This window comes from Nicotiana tabacum, chromosome 22, assembly GCF_000715075.1.
Source record: "Nicotiana tabacum cultivar K326 chromosome 22, ASM71507v2, whole genome shotgun sequence".
NCBI classification, from domain to species: Eukaryota; Viridiplantae; Streptophyta; class Magnoliopsida; order Solanales; family Solanaceae; genus Nicotiana; species Nicotiana tabacum.
The window spans coordinates 25900527-25916047 of NC_134101.1; the positions used below are offsets into that span (position 1 = coordinate 25900527).

At 34.2% G+C, this 15521-nt stretch overlaps 2 protein-coding genes and 1 non-coding gene across 4 annotated transcripts; 1 reads left to right on the top strand and 2 right to left on the bottom strand.

Moving 5' to 3' along the window:
- Positions 1 to 6454: 6454 nt before the first annotated feature.
- Positions 6455 to 7926, bottom strand: LOC142175758 (uncharacterized). Its single transcript, XM_075242746.1, has 3 exons — positions 7703 to 7926; positions 6907 to 7603; positions 6455 to 6538 (listed from the first exon to the last, which is right to left on the bottom strand). The coding sequence occupies exons 1-3, from the start codon at positions 7924 to 7926 to the stop codon at positions 6455 to 6457; spliced, it is 1005 nt and encodes a 334-aa protein (XP_075098847.1).
- A 532-nt stretch (positions 7927 to 8458) lies between these two features.
- Positions 8459 to 8531, bottom strand: TRNAR-CCU (transfer RNA arginine (anticodon CCU)). Its single transcript has one exon. It is a non-coding gene; the product is annotated as a tRNA-Arg (tRNA).
- Positions 8532 to 8637: 106 nt separating this feature from the next.
- Positions 8638 to 12850, top strand: LOC107813636 (uncharacterized). 2 transcript variants are annotated; one of them, XM_075244566.1, is made up of 7 exons: positions 8682 to 8867; positions 9140 to 9292; positions 9804 to 9894; positions 10740 to 11001; positions 11875 to 11962; positions 12269 to 12335; positions 12420 to 12850. In XM_075244566.1, exons 2-7 carry the CDS (start codon positions 9237 to 9239, stop codon positions 12471 to 12473), a joined length of 618 nt encoding a protein of 205 aa, XP_075100667.1. In that variant the 5' UTR covers positions 8682 to 8867; positions 9140 to 9236; the 3' UTR covers positions 12474 to 12850. The 2 variants fall into 2 exon arrangements, with proteins under 2 accessions (XP_016494402.1, XP_075100667.1); XM_016638916.2 differs by lacking the exon at positions 9804 to 9894 and having other exon boundaries at positions 8638 to 8867; positions 10745 to 11001.
- Positions 12851 to 15521: the final 2671 nt, after the last annotated feature.

Below are 15521 nucleotides of genomic sequence, written 5' to 3' on the forward strand. Positions count from 1 at the left end.
TCTTGTACCCTTCTTTCAACAGGTACTCACTCAGGCGATTATACCATATGCGTCTTGATTGTTTCAATCCGTATAAGGATTTTTGATGATTTATTTATTAAATTTCTTCGAAGCCTTAATATGCTTCAGAACAATTTAAATCATTCAATTATTTTCATTATACGCATATCAAGTTTTTCATGTATTGCCAAATTAAAACATGAAATGACTACATCTACCACATAAGAACATGTCTCTATATAATCAATACTAGGATATTTACAAATTTTCTTGTGACACAAGTCATCTTTATGTCTATCAACTTGATTTTTTCGCACAATAACACATTTATACCTCCACTGCTTTATACTTTCAGGTGTTGGACTATCCGTCTAACTTCACATTTTTCAGGTGAAATCAATCTTGATTGCGTATATTTTTTTATTTTGGCCAATCATTTACCTGTCTACATTCCCTGACAGGTTTGAGCTCAAGATCCTCGTCAATATTAATAACATTGAGCGCTATATTATATTAACATCATCGTCGACGGTCATTTTATATCGGCTCTATTGTTACCCAATAAAGACATAACTTATTGAGATCTCTTTATCTCGTTATTTTCAGGTACACGAGCCTCTCTCATGAGGTCTTATAAAGTGTTATGTCGTGGTGCTCTTTTAGAGCACTTGCCTCCTTATTATGACCATCTTGAACATTTGCTCATCTCCTTCTTCAAGGAGTTTTATCTTTGGAATCGGTTAGTCAATTACGCTTTATGCGTGGCATAAAATATATCAATCAGAGACGTTATTCTATTTGGAGCATTAGCAGCTGAAATATAACATTTATTTTTGGGTCAGAAAATGCGTCTCGCAATAATTTGCAAATAAATTATCACTTGAACTTCAAGTTCTATTTTTTTGTGCGATGATCTATATGTATTCATAATAATTCATTCCACGTATCAATTTTTCAATTGCCTTTTTAATCCTCTTAATGTTGGGCTTACAAACACATTTCCCAACCTTCTTTGGGAACCTATCTTTGTGCATTCTGACGGCATAATTAAATCATATAGCACATCCATATTTCTAGATGAAATTAGTTGGTTCCTCATCATGAACCGATTGTGATAGGAAGAACTTTTTATAACTTGGCTAGATGCGTACAAGTGTTGTTGTATATTAAATAATACATCGCATACCAAATTTCATTTTGGGAGTTTTGTTCTCATACCCAATGATTTAGCTATAATTGAAAGCATACAATTTCTGCTAAACCAACTTGGATTTAAACCAGTATTATCAAGATGAATCATCATAATTTATATTTTGGAACATTGCTCTAAAAATTTGAGCAAGTAACCTTGCAAGAGTCAAACTACAAGTTGAACAAATGCACATGTGACCATAGAATATATGCATCTATTAAAATCACATAATAATAAACGATCCACATGGCAATTGACTGAGCTCATATATTTATTATCTTTTATTTGCTCCAGAAATCAAGGGATTCAATCCCAACCTTAACTAGTATATCACGAGAATAAGCAGCACAAGAGAATTCTTGAAGTATCTTTTATTTCTTCAATATATGTCAATGTAATTCTCAATTAATTTTTCGCATCATAATTGAACCGGGATAGCCAACCGGTCATGCCAACTAATATTTATTTCATTAAAGCTCTAGTTTACTTATGACATGTGATTGCATCACCATGCATACACTTGTGTAGTGCAAACATAAGAAAAGTTAGGTAACCTTTCATATTTACCCGATATGATTATAGTAATATAAAGATATTCAATTTTTCTTTTATTTATAGTCTCAATATGCTAACCATTTTGGCTAATACATTTGAAACTCATAATGTTTCTTTTGAGACTTACTATAATATCAATGTCATGAACAATTTTATTCATCCGGGTAGTAACAAATTAGTTCTTTTAGAGCTCTCAATTGCTTTTGTACTACAAGATCTTTTGTCACACCATCCATATAATGAATATCTCCTTCACAGAGAAAATCATATCATAATAATTGTCATAGTCAAAATCATCATTAAGCAACTTCAACTCTTGCTTTAATATTGCCTTTAATAACTTCCTATAAGGCATGGCAAATTTTATTTTGTTGACATATTTATGTAACCACACAGTAATACTCATTATCTTATTTATGTAACCACACAGTAATACTCATTATATTTCTTTCTGTCATACCTCCCTTATAGGTAAATTGTAGTATCTATTCAACCATGCATAAGCATATTCTTCTGTATAATTTGTATCATATATACCACATTCACTTTCAGGAACGAGTCCGCATTCACAATGCTTATCCGAAGTCGCATTCTCTTTAAAGAATGGACCATAATTATTTGGACGTATCTTATGACTTATCATATCAATGGCAAATACTACCTTCATCTTTTGAATGGTTACTTTGAGAACCTTTGTTACTCTCTTAATTTTATTGACTACCGCCATGATGAGTATTATTTCGTCTCTTTGCCACGCCCATATAAATTTATACAACTATAATAATTATTTAGTCTTTTCTCAGACTTTTGATCTTCCGTTACCACATTAACTTCAGGGAATAGAGCAGATCCAGTGGAACTAACTTCATGATATTTTATTAAAAGGATATTAGTTTGCCTCATCTATCATTATATTATTGATATGATGCATTGGGATACGAACCCAATGTCTTACTCATATAAAGTCGTGTGAAGACATAATATTTTGGGACTTGAACCCAACATCTTATTATCATCTTACACAAAGAACCCAATGTCTCACAATCTCTTTCAAAATATTGCTACTTCATGAGCAATTCCAAAATATATAATACATAAAATATTTTTGTAACTTATATTCAATAAGTAACCATAGCAAGCCATAAAAATATTATCACTTTTGATGGTAGGCATAGACATATTCTGTTGTAGTATAGAAAGATTTAAAGTAGTATTTCCACTTTTAATGGTCATATTATATGTTGCAAATCTACCAACAGTTGCAAGACTCGTTTGTTGTATTTACTCGTATTCTAAAATTAGGATCATTGTATGCAACATAATGCTTAAAAGTACTACAAATTTAAATCATAGTATTATACCAATGCCAAAAGTACACTAGAAAAAATATCAAAATATTAAAGTTTCAATAGTAACTTTGAAATATGAAACAGAAACGATGTTAGGACATGTAATAGATTAGCAAAAGTAATGTTCCGTCACACCAATATTTTAAGTCATGTGATAACATTGTGTCTACACTGTTTGTTTGTGTTGTGTATGCATAGTATTCACATGATTCTTGATATGTAAATATAAAGAAAATCAAACAGACTAGAGATTGATGTGGTTAGACTACCAACATTAAAGTGACATAAAAAAATATATAATTGAATTGATATACACATTAGTCATCGTAGACATAATAATGGGTAAATATTTTGGCATGCGATTCCTAAGGCAACTTAGAAAAAATATAAATAGACAGAGAGCAATACCTTGAAGCATTACAAAAGGATTACTGCAAATTCATACCTTCTCCCATAAAGGAGTTTCGTGAACAACAATTAGCTAATCAGTAGCATATACCTTTTGGTTTCCTTGCAAGCTAAATTGGAAAGAAAATTAGCTCAACTTATTTAGGAAAAAAAAATTAGACTTCACTGAATCGAATAATTTCAAATTGGTTAGAGATTCGTGCTGATAACGTGTTATGAAATAAAAGCAACTTAGTAAAACATGAATAAGAAATAGAGTTAGAGAGAATGATCTTCTTCTTCAATTGTGTGTCTTTTCTTATCTATTACTAAGGCCTTTATATAGGCATGTAAAGTGAAGAATCACTATTGTAAAATATGTCATTAAGCATTTTAGAGGAAGATCATGGAGGAAGTTATGGAGTTACAATCATAATTTCATAAATATTATAGTAGTGTGAGTTATGAAGATAATGAAGAAGAGTAGACATCCACCATAATTTATTTTTTCTTATAACACTTCCCCTATACGAGAGGCATTTTCCAGCTATTATTAAGATTCCTAGTTCTACATAGTAAAATCCTTAAGTTGTAAACAAGTTTTATTTTCTGGTGCAAGACAGTACCCTAAAGAAAGGATAGAGTGGCAAATGGTCGGGTCAGTCGGATATGGTTCGGGTTGAAAACGGATAATGCAAAAATAATAAAATATTCGATCTGAACCATATTTAATACGAATAAAAAACGGGTTAAACGACGAATAAAATGACCGTATCATCCGTTCATGACTTCACATTAGCCTCAACCTCTAATATGAATTTGCTTCTATTTGCCAACATCTGTTCCGTTAAGGCACCATCCAGTACTTAGGCACGCTAATTTGGAAGAATATTTCTATCATTGAATGGGGACTCCACTGGAACAAAAAGGATCCAAGATTTCACCAAGAAAAGTTATAAAGTTGTGTTTGCAATTAAAATACTTCCCAACAGTTTGTAATGGTTCACATATTTATAGCAAGTCTTTTTTTTATTTTATAAAGTAATATTTATAAAAGGAGCTTAAAACTTGGAATTATCTATGTCTCAGCTCTTTAGAATAATTCATAAACTATCAACATACAACTAGAGCAAAACCGGTGAATCAAACTCTTTCTTTTGAGCAATTTGAAAGTTAGAGTAAATTGAAGTGAGAGAAAGTTCTGGAATTATGGTAAAATTCGTGTGTGTGTTGGGGGGGAGGGGGGAGGCAACTGAGTGTGAGAGAAAGTGTGGGAATTAGGGTAAAATGGGATTTTAACGAGGCGAAAATGCTTTTGGGGAGCTTTTGAGTGTATTACCCGTTGGATATCTAGTGGTCACCCATTTAAAAAATGGATAATATTCGTATTTGATCCGTCTTTAAAGTGTTTATTATCTAACCCTTATTATAGTGGATAATATGGATGATTACTTGTTTTTTTTATCTATTTTGCTGGTCCTAATAAAGGATAATTTATTTGGATATAGCTCTAAAATATTCAAGAAATAAATACTAACAAATACTTTTTGTATACGAACTCAATCACACCATAAAAACAAACGAGCTTAGAAAGCTAGTAAACTCATGATTCAGAAACAACAAAATAAAACATGCTTTTAGTAATGGTTGAGCATGTATCCTCTGATGATATGATTTCTTTGATGTAATGATTGATTTCGAACTCGATCGTTTAACTGAACTCGTCTGATATACATTTTCTTGGAAAGTATAAAATACTACTATATTGGCTAGTATACCTTGGAAGCTCATATTTATTTGCGGTATCTGGTAGATACTGTGTAGAAACTATGGTTCAATAAGATAAAAATGAGCTTTTCAAGAGCATTAATATATGAGACGAACATGTATCAATACAACTACTTTGTGTCTTAGTAAGGAAATTTGTGATGAGGAAATGATCGAAATGGTCCTTAATGTATGGAGGCTGCTTTATCTTAGTACTTACTGTTTTACCCTTAACAGATATGGTCCTTAATGTATATAAAAGATAATATATTTGGTCTTTTGCCCTAAACCTAATAGATTTGTCAAAAAGAATTGTTAAATTTAACCTAGGGCCCCATATGCAGCTCACGTGCAATTAAAGACAAACGCTTTCCCTTTCTTCATCTTAAAACAGAGGAGCAAGGAGCTTTTGTGCATAAGATCTCCCTAAATGAAGAGGTTGCGTCTCTTCCTTTCCTCTCTGTCATAAATAATGTCTACGAAAAAAGTTATTTGTTGACAATATTAAGAAACAAAGCAAATTGTCGGCAACAAGTAGGAGCTTCTCTCTTCTCTATTTTCTGAATTCCTAATTCTTAAAGTTGCTCTGACGCGAAGGTGAAAGCAAGTCCTAATAGAAGGAATTTTTTACGCCTTTCGATATCATTGTTGAGGAAAACTGATACTAATGGACGATACATAAGCTCTAATCGAAGTCATATTTAATAGGGCTAACTGTAAATTATTTGTTTCATTAATCTCTTTCTTGTTTATTCTTTTTTCATTTAACTCAAAAGTCGAAACATAAAATTGGATTATTTTATGCCAAATCGATTTCTGTTAAAAGAAAATTCTAAAGCATCGTGCAACAAGATTAGTCAAAGAAAAAAAGACATGAAGCTTTACCTATCAATGTAGCGCAACTTTATACCTCAATTCCAAAGAAATTGTCATCGAAATATTGCTACTTTATATGAGCGGAAAAATATTGAACATAGTGCTTTTGCCTTCAACATTAAGAAGTGTAGTTTGCTGCAATTGGATTAGTAATTGGTGCTTATATTAAATTTAAACTAATGGAATAGTAGCTGGTTCATATCTTGTTGTTTGTGGACATAATTTTACAAAATTACATTAGAAAAGCAAAATACAATAATTGAAGTCTAGTTGTAAGATTTAGGCTTCAAATCAGCTACTACCAACACCAAAACCAACAAAAATATCTTCACTTCAAGTCAGTTACTACTCCATCAACAAAAAGATCAGCAACATATCGACCATCATCTGAAATATGCATAGAACCCATTAGCTTAGATATGACAACACCATTAGCTTAGATATGACAACAAAACTAATTTATTAGCTTAAGTGTAATCAAACTGGAAAAAAAAATTACCATGTTAAAAATTCATGTCGGATGAAGTAACATTATCATCTTAGACAATTTCTGCTCTTCTAACCTGTAAAAGAAAGAATCTTAATTTTTTTTAAGAAACCGAGCTAATTCTACTATCAAATTAAAATATTTACCGGACAAGTGAGGCTTGCTCAGTTGGTAAATGCACCTCCACCCATGACCGTTAGGTCCTGAGTTCGAGTCACGTTGGAGGGGAAGTGTGGAAACACTATAGATCTTCCTAATTTGGGAGAAGTTTAAAAACAAATCATAATATTTACCGGCAGAACAAATGAAGTAGCAGGCATCCAACAAGTTGGCTCAAAAACTCCTACTTCTAGCTGCACATAGTTAAACTTGCAAGTTCTCCTATTATGGTCAGGCTTGTGACATAGACCACAGACAATAGATGTCTGCTTCTTCTTCATCTTAGTTCTACTTGATCCTACTTCATCTTGTTCCTCTCTTCTCAATTTTTGCTTTCTTCCTTTCTTGTTTTGTCTTAAAAACCTTGGAGGCAAGTGACGAACCTTGTCTGATTTAGTCCACAGTTGTGAATCATTAATCGGAAGAATAGCCGGTGCATAAATTCTTTTATACGTTTTCACCTTATAGCAGTCGTCCACATAATTAATAACCTCATCATTTTTATCCCAAATTGCTGAAATTGCATGTTTGTAAGGGATTTCTGTGATTGTCCATTTCCAACAACTACATTTTCTGCCCGCAAGGTTCACGGCCCAAATATCGCTAACACTTCCTCCGAAAATTTCATAGTTCCACTCATTCGATTTTTTAGGAATAAAAGCAGCAACAACTTTCTCATTTTTGTGCAAACTACTCCTGATCCGAGGGCAAATATCACCACAGTTCCATCTATCACCTTTATCCCTGTTAGCTTGTAATCTAGCCATAAGAAGATATCTCAGCTTCTTTAACAAAGTAATGATTGGCTTGTCTCGAGCATCAAGTATCATGCTATTGAAAGATTCACACATATTATTTAACAAAATATCACACTTAGCATTAGGAGATAAATGTGATTTGGACTATTCAGTTGGTGCTTTTTCTTTCAACCATGTAGCAGCTTTGGCATCTAATTTAGCAATGTCTTCCATGCGAGCATCAAAGATTCTCACTGTTGTAGCACCAGCAACAGTCCAAAGCGCATGTTTTAGCGAGATACCACTAAAGCTAGCCCTCTTAAAATTATTCCGAAGATGTCTCACAAAAAATCTACGACTAATAGATGGTAAAACTTCATTAAAAGCTTCAATAAGACCTTTTTGCTTGTCCGACATAAAAGTCCAATCAACTTGATCCTCAATCTCCAAGTCATTAGCCAAGTGAGCTGCGGTGCCCCTAGGTTTTCCCGCTTTTTAGATGATTGCAAGTGAGCTGCACATTGGGCTCCTAGGTTAAATTTAACAACCCTTTTGACAAATCTGTTAGGTTTAGGGCTAAAGATCAAATATGTTATCTTTTGATATACATTAAGGACCATATCTGTTAAAGATAATACAACAAGGACCAAGATAAAGCAGCCTCCATACATTAAGGACCATTTTGATCATTTCCTCATTCTACTATACAAACACTCCAACAAGTTGTTGATGATAATTTGTGTATATTAAAGCTATTCCCTATCAAATTTGTATTAGCTTCTAATAAAAGTTAGCTATCATTCTGTTGCTTATTAAGTATTTCCTACAAAAATAGGAGGAAAAATGAAGAGATGGACTACTTGTTAGAAGTTAAACGAGCAAGCAATGGGAAGAGTAAAGAGCAGAAGCAAAAGGATAAGAAGAATAAGAAGAATAAAATCTAAAACGACGCGCCAGGTAGGGGTCGAACCTACGACTTTCTGCTTAGGAAACAGACGCTCTATCCACTGAGCTACAGGCGCTCGGTTGTTTACAAGCTAGCACGTATGTTATAAGTTATAACAAAAGAACACCAGGCCCACAACCCATACCTTTACCCGGCACCATTGGCCACACCAGCAGCTCAGCACGACTGTTCCCTTCTCTTCACTGTTTCCGTGTCTCCAATTTTTGACTGATAATTAATATATCTACAAATCTAGGAAACAAGGGACAGAGAAAGAGAGGGAGGAGAAAAAACCCATCAAGAATTTCACTTTTCTTTCGTTTTTCAGCGTTTATTTATTGACCCATAGATCAAGACTTGCAGAACGGGCAAGAAAATCACATCCCATAACCTGTCTGGCAATTTTCCACAGGTTTGATTCCAAAAATTCACTCCCTTCTTTATTTCAAAGAAATTAACATGACTTAATAATAAAGAAAAAAAGAGACAACTTTTGTTGCTTTTTAGTTTTCTGCATTGTCGGCAGTTTCAGAGACTTATATGTTGCGTAGGATATAGAGGATTTATCCAATAAAGTTGATCTGATTAGAGCAGAATGAATACAAGGGATTCATATAGTCGACCTTAACTGATTTGATTAGGGAAAGTTTTGATTTTTGCACTTATTTTGAGCTTCTACTGCAGGTAGGGGATGTGTTTTCTTTCCATATTGGAGGTCCAAAGGTTGATATAAGCTTTGAGAAAAACCTATTTGTTTATTTTGCTGGATTATTGCTTGTAAATGCAACTTTGTAGATCAGTTGCATCTTGGATATCCCGTATCTTGGCTTGCATGGGGTGAGTAACTCGATTCTTTCCCTATGTGTCTTTCTGAACTATAATTTATTGAATCTAACACTCCGCCACTCCGGGGTGTTTTCTGTCTTCATTTTCTATTTCTATCTTTATTGCTGTATAATATTGGCCTGAGATAAACTTAATTGGAGCAAAATGCGACCCCAACTTGATTTTGGGATTGAGGCGTAGTATTAGTAGTTGTTATTTTGTATTTGCTCCTCCTGCGGATAGGGATGTAGTAGTATGGCACATGTGGCCATACTACTGCCTTCAGCTTGAACCATATATATGAGGTGTGTGAAAGTTTATGTGAATATTTTGCTAAGATTGTAAGTTGTCACTACGGTCATGAGGTAGTAATGAATATATTATGTTCTCATTGAATTAAAATCCTGGATCTGCCTTTAGGCGCGGATGATCTGTATTCTTCGGGAAATAAATAGGGAAAGTTTTGTTATTCTTGAAATTAAAGAAAATGAGACAAGGCTAAGCAAACCTATGTAAATTGCAGCTCTTGGCTTTTATTTGGTGATTTGGAATCTTTTACTTGCTTAGAGGCTAAGCAAGTGCATAAAACAGAAATGAGCTGGTTCCTTTATCAGGTTCCTTTATTTTCATGCTTTGCCTGTTATGTTAAGGTGTTTCTTGCTTGAAGGACACATTCTGCATGTAATTTTCTGTTTAGCTACTTATTAAAAAAATTATCTTGTTGAGCTACAGCGTGAAAAGCTTTCATCTAGCCATGTATAATAGGTGTTATTCATGGATTCATAATTTTGGTATTTTGGAGAATATTTTCGAGTCCTTATTGGTTTGGTGATGGAAAAGTTGAAGAAAAAACTCTTGTAATGTAAGAGTTTACTTTTGTCCTATGTCTTATATTTGGTGCAGGATTTGTGCTGAAACTATAAGTAATCACTTTTGAGATCAATACCTAGAATTTAATAACTACTCCTATTAACTTTGTAATTTGTAAATGCATTTAGTTATCAGTTTTCTTAGATCCTTTGTTGTTCTTGATACCTGGATTTTGAAATTTTCAATGCTTGTGATTGTTTGTGGGACCATAGATTCCCGTATTTTGATTTGTGTATGCCACTACTCTTTGGTGACTTGATTAATGATAGCCGATGGTTTGTTCATGCCCATCTGCAGCTTACATTTGTAACATGCCCCTATTAAGGCCTTACTAGGTTGTCCATGGATTTATAGCTGAATCAACTATAGTCAGTTGCTTTATGTAATCGCCACGGCATTTCAGGTGTCCTTTCTAAAAGGTTGCAGAACAATGCATGGGCCATGCTTTGACACAGTTTATGTTTCCCTGAGCACTTGGTAGTTCTGAAATGGGTTCCAAACTTAGAATGTTGAATTTAGTTGGAGCTAAGTTATCAAAGTTTTTTACTCCACTAATCAATTTCAATGGTTATAAACCCGATTGAAACAGAGCAGAAGTTGTCTTGGATGCTGTATGAAATCTCCCCATGTTGTTTCAGCGGATAGGCCATCCAAGAGACTGAAAGTTCCGAGCCAACGGTTGAGGAAAGCTAATTTAAGAGACGACTTTTGGAGCAGTAGTGCGGGTGAGATGGAGAATAGCACATTTCCTTCCCTGAGAAGCATCTCATCAATTAGCACTTCAAATCCAGCCCTTGATCCTCACAGTAACTCTGGCACCACGAACAACACTTCAGAATTTGTAAATCATGGCAAGTGCATCTTTTTATCTCCTTTTGTTTTGATACGAATTCCCCTAATTGTTTACCAGTAGCAACTAATCCTGCATGGGAATCAATCACGTCTCACTATTGCACGCTAATGCAGAGGCAAAAAATCATGATGACAATTTGGAAGAGTAGATAACCCCTGGCAGGGTACTTTCCTGGTATTGCTACTGAAAAAGTTAAAAAAATATCTGATACATTTCTTGACTTGACTTGCTTTTAAGGGGAACTCCTGAACTTTGACCCACCTAGCGACCCCAACTGCCTCAATTTCTGTTTGTCATGCCAAACTGCCTCAATGGAAAGGGCAGCCCGATGCACAAAGCATCCTGCATTCTCGCAGGGTCCGGGGAAGGGCCGCACCCCATGGATGTGATGTGGACAACATATTGCTTCCACGGCTCGAACCGTGACCTATAGGTCACACAGAGACAACTTTACCGTTGCTCCAAGACTCCCCCTCAAACTGCCATTGTATTGGGGTTTTCTTGCAAATGTTCATATTTCTTCACCTTTTTTCTATTGGTTGACCCAAAATGTTGTAAACACTTGATGCACGAGAAATCAGCTCAATGTGTTTTTTTGTTTTTGGTATTTCTTTTAATTTTAAAAGGGGAGGGGATCTTAAATCTTAATTAGCTTTCATTTTTCTAGAAATGACTAATTTACTTATCGGCCAAAAAAATGGCTTATGGGCTTTGCAGAAATTCCATTATTTGAGGCATAGACTGGGGAGAGCATAACTAAGCTTCTAAAGCATGTTCTTGTGCTGTTCCGTTAATCTTTGCTCAGTTTAATAAGTTTAATACTCTCTATATTTTCTTTATGTATCACTGAATTAAACATTGCCTGTAGCAGGTCTACTTCTTTGGAATCAAACAAGGCAACAGTGGTGTGGAAGTAAAACATCACAGAAGCGTGCTTCAGTTCGAGAACCCAAATTAGGGTATGTTTTTTTTACATATTTGGAAGTCTAGATTCTTTGACTAAGAGGAAAAAATAACCGAGGAAAGAAAAAAATGAATGAGACCCTGCAAGCCATAGTTTTGAAACTTCAAGTCTTTAGACTTAGTAGTTTCTGCTGGCAACTACTTTCTAGGGGTTCTCTTATTCCTTTGACACAATCCTGAAACAATTTGGTTTTGAATTAGTAGTATCGTGTCACTGCTTTCAACTATCACACCCTATACTTTATTATTTAACTTTACATATTAATTTTTAACCAGTCTATTCTGCCATCATAAATTTGCAGTTTTGATACAAGTTACGAAACTTTGCTAGGGACCAATAAGCGTTTCCCTCAAGCAATCCCTCTATCGGTTAGTTATCAAATTAGCTTAATAGTTTTTTGTTTCCACATTCCTCATAGCTAGTTGCTGACTGTTCTGCATTTTAATTATCAGGAAATGGTAGACTTTCTTGTCGATGTCTGGGAACAGGAGGGGCTTTATGATTAAGCAGCCACATAATTCATCATTCTCATCTGGCTGGATTTGTGTTTTGCAAATTTTAAAGAAGCCAAATCCAAAAACAAATTCAAACAGCCATGTGTAATCACAGGATCTGTGTGTCGAGAAGAAAAATGAAACTTGTGTTACAAAAAGCACCTTTTTCGACATGACACCATCTCAACAAAAAAAGAAAACCTTTTCGACTGATTTATAGATGTTAGGCAGGTAAAAATTCAAGCAAAATGAGCCTTGGCTAATTTAGATACATTGAAGGGTAGAGAATTCAATCTCTATTCATAAATATAAATTGTTTTTTTTGTAGATGCTTGTACCTCATTAGTTCTTTACTGTTACATCTAGTGAGGCCTGTGAGTACATCCTCAGTTCAGATGTTTTATCTTTTTCTTCTTTCTTATTCTGGAAATGCTCTCCATTTTCTTGCAGTTAGGAGAAGATTGTGCTTCTTTAATATAGAAACATGCAAGTTCATGATCCAAAATACATTAGTGATGAAAATAAGGATGCAGGTTGAGAAGTGAATAAGTTGGAATTATATAGGGAAACTGAGACAGCAGAGAATGTCCAGGCGATTCCACAATTCAGAATAACTTAAAAAGATGCATTTAGGACGTGGGTTGACAACGTCATATTTTAACAAAGATAAAGAAAGCTCCACGCACTAAACATCAGCGGCATTTCTCTTGCTGTTATCGGACATCAATGGCGCAAGTGCACGTATACCCAATTCTTAGTAATGCTATTAAGAGATTAGTCGATATTTATTTTATGCAGAAATTATGTAGAAATGACATCAGTTAGCCACTCTAAAGGATAATTATTTAAGAATTAGCTAATACAACAACAACAACAATCCAGTATAATCTCACTAGTGGGGTCTGGGGAGGGTAGTGTGTACGCAGACCTTACCCCTACCTTGGGGTAGAGAGGCTGTTTCCGATAAATCCTCGACTCCCTCCCTCCAAGAGCTGTGTCAATATTACGCATAAATCAGTTTCGGCCATAGCTGAGCCCTGAGCTGCATGAGGGAACTCGAGCTCTTGAATCATTGCGTTCGTGGACTTTGGCCATGTTATTTTTACCAAGCTCTAGTTTTGCAAGCCTCTCTTTCCATGTCTTTTAGTTATAATTAAGTAAATGGAATAATTTTAAAAGGTAATCTGATGTATAATTTCTGGCAGTGTGCACATAATGTATCTATATACTTACGTGGAAATGACACCAGATAACCACTTTTAAGCATACCGTTTAAAATATATTCACAGTTTACAATATATTTAAAGATCAGTTAATTTCGCTCAAACTTCAGGACATTATGTCCTAAAGTTCGAAAATTGTGTCCATTCAGTTCGAATCTTATGTCCTGAATTTTAAATTAGTAGTTCAGAAATTTAGGACACTTAGTCCTGAATTTCAAATTAGTAGCTCAAAAATTCAGGACACTAAGTCATGAATTTCCAAATTCAAGATATTTAGCCCTGAAGTTTGGGTGAATTGGCTAATCTTTAAATACATTGTAAATTATGGATATATTTTAAATAACAGACTTAAAAATGACTATTGCTGCACTTCGCCCTCTACTTATCTAGTAGCTTAGCTCTCTCCCCATTTTGTATTTGCCCGATATTATTGGGCCGGCTCTAACCTTACCACAAGTAAGGCTTGTGCCTTAGGCCCCAAATTTTGGAGGCCCATTTTTAAAAAAAATATTATTTTTATAGGTATTTTTATTTATAATATTTAACACTTTTAGTACAAAAGTAGAGTTTATTTTATAACAATTCCCTCAAAGAAAAGAATTTTTTCAAAATTATAATTGATAAAATCTTACCTATGATTAAAAATGTCTCAAGAAAGATTAAATGTGTTGGTTATATTATCACGTGAAAGAAATTATTAGAAGAAACCGATTATTAAAATTATTAACATTTGCATCTCAAAAACTAGAAAAATAGACCTTAAATAAATTATATATCATAACTTTCTTTTAAAAATTTAGGCCTCACATTAAAGTTTGGTTTTAGATCACATACGCGCTTGAGCCACCCCGTGTGATATACGTCTTTTACTTCAATTCCATTAAATCATGGACAATTTCGTCATTTCGTTCTAAATCAACTTGGTTTTCATCGTACAAAATAGTACCTAGTTACTAAATTTGATCACATGTCAATCGTACAAAAGATTAGGTACTGTAGATTATCACCGTATTTAATTTATATCCACTGTCAACGTACTAAATTTTTTACACTGTTACTTAGTGTATGAAATTTTTAGTCTATTGTGGACAGTTGTCTTATTTTTCAAATTAATGTCACTTTTCATGAGTAATTATATTTAAAATAATATGATATTACAAACAACGATACATGATTTAAAGACGTACCCACAGTGTGACGGAGGGACAGAATTTAATTTCTGAACAACCAGTACTAGAATATATTATATGTGACACAGAAATGAGCTTTATATTTAACAGAAATGTCACCAGACACCAGTCATGTACTACTATCCCAATGTATTAAAATGATAGCCTTATATATATGCTAATAAAAGGTGAGGCAGTTTGTTCTTCTTTATTCAAACAATAGTCTGCAAAATATAAAGGATCATGGCTTCATTCAGCAAGCGTGCAAGTTATGATCATCATCTGAAACTTGTATTTATTGTTGGTAGATTCTTGATTATGATCTTTGGCCTTTTTCTTCTTCTTCTTCTTCTTCTTCTTATTACAGGTCAGTATTGGGGTAGAGACAGGGGCGAAGCTACAGTGTAGTTGACCACCCTTCGTCGGAAAATACCGGAAAATTAACACTGTGTATATAGGTAAAATTTTGGATTTACATGCATATAATACATATTGAACACCCTTAAAACAATGAAGAATCATAGCTCAGTGGCAAAGGGTGGTCAAGAGGGCCTCATGGTCGCGGGTTTGAGCTTCACTCTCCACAATTTTTATTTTTCTTGTTCAAGTTTGAACACCCTTGAAATATTTTCTAGCTTCGCCACTGGGTAGAGAGGCCGTTTCCGATA

What these genes read in the sequence shown, in the direction of transcription:
- LOC142175758 (XM_075242746.1), bottom strand. Translation starts at nt 7,926, where the DNA reads ATGTCGGACAAGCAAAAAGGTCTTATTGAAGCTTTTAATGAAGTTTTA. An exon ending in GATGCCAAAGCTGCTACATG is followed by an intron (nt 7,604 to 7,702) that starts GTTGAAAGAAAA and finishes ATCTTTCAATAG; the next exon opens with CATGATACTTGATGCTCGAG. An exon ending in CTACTTCATTTGTTCTGCCG is followed by an intron (nt 6,539 to 6,906) that starts GTAAATATTATG and finishes GTCATATCTAAG; the next exon opens with CTAATGGGTTCTATGCATAT.
- LOC107813636 (XM_075244566.1), top strand. Translation starts at nt 9,237, where the DNA reads ATGCAACTTTGTAGATCAGTTGCATCTTGGATATCCCGTATCTTGGCT. An exon ending in CGTATCTTGGCTTGCATGGG is followed by an intron (nt 9,293 to 9,803) that starts GTGAGTAACTCG and finishes TGTAAATTGCAG; the next exon opens with CTCTTGGCTTTTATTTGGTG. An exon ending in TTCAGAATTTGTAAATCATG is followed by an intron (nt 11,002 to 11,874) that starts GCAAGTGCATCT and finishes TGCCTGTAGCAG; the next exon opens with GTCTACTTCTTTGGAATCAA.